At 30.2% G+C, this 8,484-nt stretch overlaps 1 protein-coding gene across 9 annotated transcripts in view; it reads right to left on the bottom strand.

The window, feature by feature from the left end:
• Positions 1 to 3,662: 3,662 nt before the first annotated feature.
• The window catches only part of LOC143249757 (uncharacterized), a 52,681-nt gene continuing 47,859 nt past the window's right edge, over positions 3,663 to 8,484 (bottom strand). For all 9 annotated transcript variants that reach the window (XM_076500123.1, XM_076500124.1, XM_076500129.1 and 6 more), the window contains one exon: positions 3,663 to 7,938. In XM_076500123.1, the coding sequence (XP_076356238.1) occupies positions 7,720 to 7,938 (219 nt within the window). In that variant the 3' untranslated portion in view covers positions 3,663 to 7,719. The remainder of the gene's footprint in view (positions 7,939 to 8,484) is intronic.

Below are 8,484 nucleotides of genomic sequence, written 5' to 3'. Positions count from 1 at the left end.
TTTGTGCGAAATTCCAAAACAAACAAAGAAACAAAACGCTGAAATCTTAGGTTCGCTTCTATGCGATGAACACAGCATATGACTCAATATGACTTTACTAAAAAAATTTGCAAAGAGAATTAATAAAAACAAAATTATCTTCTATTATTTTTTAGGTATCGGGCACAGGACAGGTAAAACTTTCGGCGCCTGTCCTGTGAAAGTGGGTTTTTCTCGGGGCACTCCCGTTTCTCCCCACAGCAAAAACTCAGGCATTGGATCTTTAGATCCCAGCCAAGGCAACTATTGCCAAGCCCTGAATCGGGTCGTTTAGATTTATGTTCACATTTGCCGTGACATCTGCCTTTCGGGACGAGATGTGGCCGTTTTCTCCAGTGCTACCTGTGCCTCGTTCACGAATAATACTAAACTTTACTCCTTCACCCAAAAAAAGAGTTTAAAATTATTTAATAATAATAAAATAAATAAATAAAAGAAGCTAAATTCAATAACCTTCCACGAAAGGGGACGAAGAGGAACCACAACGTTCCTGAACACTCCAGTTGGAGAGATAATTCTTACGATTTCTCTCTCTCTAAACTAAACCCTGCCACGTTAGTTTGTGTTTGCGTTTAAACAAAATGTACTCGCCCGGCTGGTGGCTGCTTTCAGTTTAATGCTGTGGAGGTTGAAGTGTTGTAAAGTATCACTGTCCAGTTCCGTGGTAAATATAAATATGAGCAAAGTGTTAAGAAACGTAAGATTGACAGTGAAAATAATGTATCAGGAACGTTGGGAACTTGATTATTTAATTACAAAACAATAACAAGTTGCAGTGTTTGTTTTGTATGCAAATTATATCAGTGCCTAAAGAATTTAATGTGACAAGGCATTATTCAACGATGAATGAAAAAACAAAAAATATTAAGGAAAAACTCGAAAAGTTCAGATTGCAGATTTCAATAAGAAGTTAAAATAACAAACGAGTTTGTTTAGCAAGTTGTCAGAAAGGGAGACATCTGCTTTGAATTCTTCGTACATCGATTCTCTTGAACTTGTAAGAGCGAAAAAACCTTTTATCAATGGCAGTTTCGTAAAGAAATGTGCTGTTGAAATGGTAAAGGCGTTTCAAGATTCCAAAATTGCTGAGAAATTTGAATCAGTGCAGCTTTCCAACCAAACCATACAAAGAAGGGTCACTGATATGGGAAAACAAGTAGAAAACTCGCTTGTTGTATTGGTTGTAAAAAGTACTTATTTCTTGCTTTGTCTTGACAAGTACTGATCAACTAGATGCAAGTCAGCTGTTAATATTGGTACACATTATTCATGAAGATTTTTCAATGAAAAAGGAATTATTGAATGTATGTGCTCTTTGCGAGACCATAAAAGGATATCTTAAAGACAGTGAAAAATTCAGTTGATAAAATCGGAGGTTTCAATAACTGTTGAGCAATAGTGACAGATCGCGCACCTGTGATGATTGGAAAAAAATAGGCTTTGTTAGTTTTCTTAGGGAAGATGAAGTCACCCAACATTTCATTGTGTTATTCATCAAGGATTATTGTGTGAGAAATCAGCGAAATAAAACGAAGTTTTTAAACTTGTTGTTGAAGTTATTAACATGATAAGAGGAGGAAACAAAGCTCTTTTACATCGGCAACTGAAGCAGTTTTCGGAGGATATGGAGGCAGAATGTGAGGATTTGGCTCTTTACAACCAGTTGAGGTGGCTCAGTGCCAGAAACTGCCTTGAAGGGTTCTTTGGAAGAAGGAAAGAAATCCCTGCATTCCTCAATCAGTTTGTTTCATCGAATACGACACAATTGGAAGAAGAGCTCAAAAGTAAGGATTTTCTGAAACAACTGGCTTTTCTCACAGACATCACCACTCACCTAAACGATCTCAACCTGAAGCACCAGGAGCGGAACCAGATGGTATCAGATTTAATGGGAAATAAAAAGGTTTCGAAATAAGAATTTTCAAAGCTTGTTTAGAAAACGACGACTTCGCCAACTTTCCAACTTGTCAGTCATAAACAGAACAGTTCAAAGACGACGAGCCACTTGATTTTTCAGAATTTTATGTAAATATTGAAGATATTATAGATGAGTTTAACGCAAGATTCCAAGAATTTGAAATGCTAAAAATCAGGATAGAGCTGTTCAATAATCCTCTTTGTGTTGACATAGAAAATCAACAAGCTGACGTTCAACTTAAATTATGTGATTTGCATACTGATCCATTTCTGCAAATCAGGCAAGAAAAAGGACTAATTTCTTAAACTACTTTCAAAAAATCGATTTCCAAATCTGCGTGCTTCTGGACAGAAAATGACATCAATATTTGGTAGCACATACATATGTGAAAGTGTGTTCCCCAAGATGAAATTCATTAAGAACCACAACAGAAGTCGTCTCAAGGATTCTTTTTTGCTTCACCTCCTGAGACGAGCAACGACAGAACTCCATATCGACATACTCACTTTCGTCAGTGCTGCTGAACGACCTCAAAGTTTACATTGAAAAGTTTATGTCCTCACTACGTTAAATATCATATGTTTATATTCTAGTTTCTTTTATATGCACCATTTTTCATTAAATTTACTTATTACGTAGCTGAATATGTTTAAATTACATTTTCCTTTTATTTTCACAATACATCTTTTTTCACAAATAAGCCTGTCCAAATATCAACCTGGAGTAAGTCACATTCAGATAAACTCCTTCCCCAATCGTAATTCATTTTACCATGTTGAAAGGACATAAATTAGCACTACCATGCATATATTTACTCTATTTTGCGTTACGTAATACACCAACAAACCTTAATTTGACAAAAATATAATGCTGCCCGCCACTAGACTCGTGAAAAAAGTTGTGGCCCTCGGGCACTCTTAAGTTTGAAACCCCTGCAGTCTAAACAATATAACTAAATTATTTCAATTTGTTAAAAATGTTTATCAAATGGAACTTTTAATCCTGCAGTACATTATGTTTAATGTGTCTAAACATACAGACTTTATACTGTAAAGTTTTCAAAAACCAGTCTGAGTATAAATTTAAATGTTGCTGTTAAATTCTTTCTTGCTAGTAAATACTCAGTTTGCGTTACAAATTACGCTACTGAGTTTAGCTTATCCTACCAGCTTGCACATTTATTTTTTAACAATGCAATTTTGAAAACATGTTACTAAAACTGAGAAATGGAAAACAGATTATGATCGTAAGTTTGGATGTTTCTTAATCTGATAATATAATGATGGTCTTATTATTATACATATTGCTTTTCTTAATATCTTTCCCTTTTGTGGTGTATTAGTACAGACACTATTTACAAAACATGTACGATAAGTTACTTTTAACTGGATCAAACTAGAGTTTTATTCTGCTGTTAATTTTGTTTGAATAAATTAGTTGAATTAAACTTTGATTAAAGAGATGCATTTACTTTCTATGGTTGTTGTTTAATATTAAGCACAAACTACACAAAGGGTACTGAAGCCCAGTTTCTAGCAGTTAAGTCCACAGATATACTGCTGTGCCACTGGGGAGGGGATACTTTGTATGGAAAAAAAATTTCAACATTAAATTATTCTCTGTACCGTGTATCTCCTTCAGATCCAGACTACTGTAAACATATGGCATTACTGAATACTTAAATATAACAACACACATTACCATGTAGCAGTTTCAAACAAATACAGTTTAATAGATATTGTGAAAATGGAAAACAAAAAATTCCATTTAACACCTTCTTAAATTACTAGCATTGTTAAGAACAATTTCACATCTTACAATAACATTAGTCAATCTTATTTCTACACAGACATTAACAGTACTTTCCAGTAACAAACAAATATTGGTTAAAAAATGTTTATGTTTTCCACATTATGAAACAAGAATTTGTTTATAATCTAATTATTCTTTCTACATCATGGAATAACAACCTTTTATTTTTATACTCTTTACCTACATTAAGGTCAAGTTTTGGTATTTTTGGGCTTTAACAACAATTTAGCACCATTGATTAAAGACAAAGTTTTTGTTTGTTCAAGTTTCTTACCAGTCAGATTTACACAAACTAAACTTTATTTAGCAGCCTAATAATGATTTACTGTAGATTCACTATAAAGTAATGAATATTATATTCCTTACTTAGAGTGTATAATTTAAAGGATGCAATCCCAAGGAAATATTATCTTGGTGGATGAATATAATTATTCAAGGTGTATCATCAAGACAAGGATTTAATCTGGTATCATGAAATACTGCTTTCATTGTAGCATGCTTGTACCCAGGTCCATAAGATTTCATACACATATACAAATAAATAACAACATGGTAACAATACAAAGAATCATTTCCAATTTGGGTGGACAGAAAAGTATTTGCTTTAATGCAAGTGTTATTGGAAGGAAAAACAGAGTCCATGTTAAAAGGCTCAACACGGAATCAGAAAATATGTTAAATGATTTATGACAGTCTGACCATAAGTGATATAATTAAACAATAATAATGTTGCAAAAAGATACTTTATAAAAAAAAAAAACAACTGAAATTGCCCCAGTGACTAAAACTTGAAGAGACAAGCTAACTGTGGATACATAATACTACCAAGGAATGATTTTTATAAGCTAATATATTAACATTGTTCAGTAATTATATGCACAGCCTAGACTTAAATGTGCTAGTGCAAAAGCAGGAAAATATGACAATGGTATTAATTTAATCTGACCAATGCATGAAACTTTAGTGTATTTTTTTTATTTAAAAAAAATCACAAAATGAAACTTTTACCCCAGTATTTAATACTTGTTGAAATTCTGTAATCTAACACACCAATATGTTATACTATAAATAACTCAACTGTTTTTACTGAATGGAGTGTCTAATACCTCAACCTTTATGTATTCTTTAGTCAGTATATTGTGACAACTTATTGTTACTTTATAGATTCTAAGTTTTCAATGTTTTGTCAAAATCATTTTCAATATTTCAACTTTATTAAACTAATCTAAAAATAACTAACTCTTTATTGTTAAGACTTTGAAAGTTATTCAAGTTAGGTTAGACCTGTAAGAAAATCAATCATAAGCTACTGAAAGCATTTAATACAGTAATGAACAAAATGAGGACTGACCAGATCAGTGACCAAAATTCAATACCAGAGTAAGGGCCAATAGTATCTTACTGAAATACACAGCAAAAATGGAAATGTTTGACACAAGCTTCAGATTAGTTGGAAAACAGTCACAGAATAGGTGATGTTCTACACAGACACACAATAAAAACCTATATATTAAGATTTTATAATTTTGAACGTTTTGAATTTTTATAGCATCAGTTTTTAAAAAGAACTACCAAAAGTTAAATAAAAAAAATGCTGGTATTTTCTTATCATTTACCATATTTCCAATGTAAAGTTCGAGTGTACAAATTATTTTTCAATAGGAAAATATTTTTATTTAACACTTTACAACATACCCAAATATCTTAAAAATACAAAACATAGAGAGAAATTTATATGCAAAAACGGCTCGTTTGGGTTGAGAAAATATTTTACATAGAAGAGCGAACAACGTTTCGACCTTCTATGTAAAATATTTTCTCAACCCAAACGACCCGTTTTTGCATGTAAATTTCTCAACAAGTGGGTTTCTCGACATCACTGAAAACATGGAGAGGCTGAAAATATGGAATATTTTTCAATAAACCTGTGTAAGCTAATGATGCAAAATCATATAGTTCTGTGAGCATGATATAAGAATTGAGTTTGAGCAATTTACAAAATATTTTTCATGTGGTTTTATTTTACTACACTTAAAACTAGATTTGATATTTTAATAAATTATGGTGAAATTCTAATATTGTTTAAAACTTTTTTACTGGTACATTCTGTTTTTTTTTTGAAATAATAGTGTAAAAAGTCAATTTTCAAATGTAATCATAATTTACAAAAAATGCTCTTACAGATAAATGGCCATACAGGCTAAAATGCCCTTTTGTAATCACCTTACTTGTAAATGTAAAAATCTTTTACATATACAATAGCATCTCAACCAACAAAATTAAAGCATCTGTCACTATTTCTGTTGATAGTACTGACTTGAAATTTGTTATAAATTTCTCAATATTAACTTTAATAGTGATTTTTAGTCACCGATCATACCATCCTTCCTCTACAAAATGCTAGTAGAATTTTAGTTTATAATATGGAAATAAAATTTATCTCTTTTCTTTTACAACAGAGACAAGAATAAAAACAGTATTTCTGTGGGTGACATTTTATCAAAAGATAGTCCTTTACAATCTACTCACACAGAAACTCTCGAATGTAGCATGCAATACATATTGTACAAAGATTATACTTAACCAGAAGTGTCTGTTACCAAATATTTAATACAAATTTAATGCCAATAAACATACATTAAAATAAATATTTCAATATATCAAAATTAGATTATTGTTATTGTTATAGACACAATTTAATATTTAAAGAAAATATTTTACATATTAGTAAAGAAGACATTTAAACTACTAAAAATAATTAGCTTTTGCCTAATACAGATAGAATATTTTTCTATGCGTAACATCAAATACTGAGGTACAGAGTAACAAAGAATAAAGATGAATATACAAATAGCCAAAATATTGAAGCTGGCAATTTACTTCAACTAAATGAATGTGATTTTATTAACATAACTGAGGTTATGAATTGGTTCCTCTCTATTAAAATACTATGTTAGAATTCTACTGAGAAAATATGGTAGGAATCATTATATATAACTACCCTTTTCTTCAATTATTAAATAAATGAACTTTAATAAGTGGCAATTGAAATTGCTAATTTTTATACAAGTAATTCATATATTATAATACAAATCAATTTTCAAATAGGAATGCATTTTTGAGTTTGTGAGCAATGTTAAGTTTAAAATTCAACAGATAATATATAATGTATTTCCAATTTTTTTATTTACAAGAATCCTATACCTTTCTCATTTAAAATTTTGTTGATATTGAAGCACTTTCAATATTGAAAACAATATGTACATGTGACAAAAATATCAATATGATCACAGTTTTATGAGGCTAATAAAGAATTCTCAGAAAAAAACAACACATCAGAGCTAAATAGTAAGCCTAACCGATAATCCAAAAAGTTTCAAATACAACTACAATTTATTTTTTGTATAATATTTTAATAATCAAACATAACTGAAATAGTTATCAATTCCTTATCTTTGTGCAAGTAAAAATACTTTTACATATGATAAAATGAATGAAAACTGGAAAAAGAAACAAAATCATCATGTTACTTAAATTATTAAAAGAATTATAGCATAATACAATGATTCTCAAACACATCTTGAAAGCTACATTGACAGTTGTTGATGTGAAGCTAACAACAATCTAAAAATTAAGTTACAGTTCTGTTGAAACAAACATACAACCTCTTGTATGTTTAAAGACAAGCGTAACACTCATAAAAATAAAAGAAAAATATTAATTACTAACTAATAGTCTGAATAAACACACATTAAGATATATTAAAATAACTTCAAGATCAATAAATAATTTACATACTGATCAATAACATTCCCCTTAAATATTTGAAATGCTTTTGTAACATAAACAGCACAAGACAAGAAAAAGTTCCACTTATGTAGAGTTATTAAATTATTTTGAAAAAGTTCTTTTTCTGGGCTTTCATTCTTATTCTAGGTTAAAATTCACAATTAATTATTTTCAGGTACAAATATTGAAACCTGAACATCAGTCCCTTTAGTGTTATGTTTCAAGCGATTCTTTTTCTTTGCTTCCATTAATCTTTTTCTAGCTTCTTCCCGTGTTCTTGCTGCTTCCATGGCCTTTGCTGATCTTTCATGCTGTGGATGCAATGCCTTATCCACTTTTTGTCTTCCTGCTTTTTTAGACCTTGTTTGGTTTTTATTATACTGTCAGAAAATTGTGATAAAAATGAGCCTTTGATAGAACAACAGAAAAACATTTGATATTTTATGTACTAAAAATGTAAAATATTATTGAATGACAGGAAAATCTGTAACAAAATATAAACAATATTACACTAATTGGAGAATACAATCAAACTATAGCATTAAGATTAATAGTATGCATCAACTACTCATAAGAACCAATCAATACAAGAGAGACTTGACACTTGATGATGATTCTGTTTTTATTCAATGTTCACTAAAGTAATTTAAAAAAAACAATTTCAAATAAATAGTTTGGTAATCCAGTTACAGCTATTAAATGTTATTAGTGGTCAGTATCTTACTGACTATGATACTGACTAGTCAGTATCTTAATGACCAGGAACATTACTATGTTTATACATAAAAATGACAGCATTGACGGTTGAAATTATTCCAATATAAATACTTTTCGAAGTACTTATTACCAGCTGTCCCCAAATTTGAATACTACTGAAAATCTTTTATATTAATCTATAAAATATCTTATTAACACCAAGACTTACT

The sequence above is a fragment of the Tachypleus tridentatus genome, chromosome 4, assembly GCF_004210375.1.
Source record: "Tachypleus tridentatus isolate NWPU-2018 chromosome 4, ASM421037v1, whole genome shotgun sequence".
Lineage (NCBI taxonomy): Eukaryota > Metazoa > Arthropoda > Merostomata > Xiphosura > Limulidae > Tachypleus > Tachypleus tridentatus.
The sequence above is the reverse complement of the archived record's forward strand: the minus strand, read 5'-3'. Positions and strand labels throughout refer to the sequence as shown.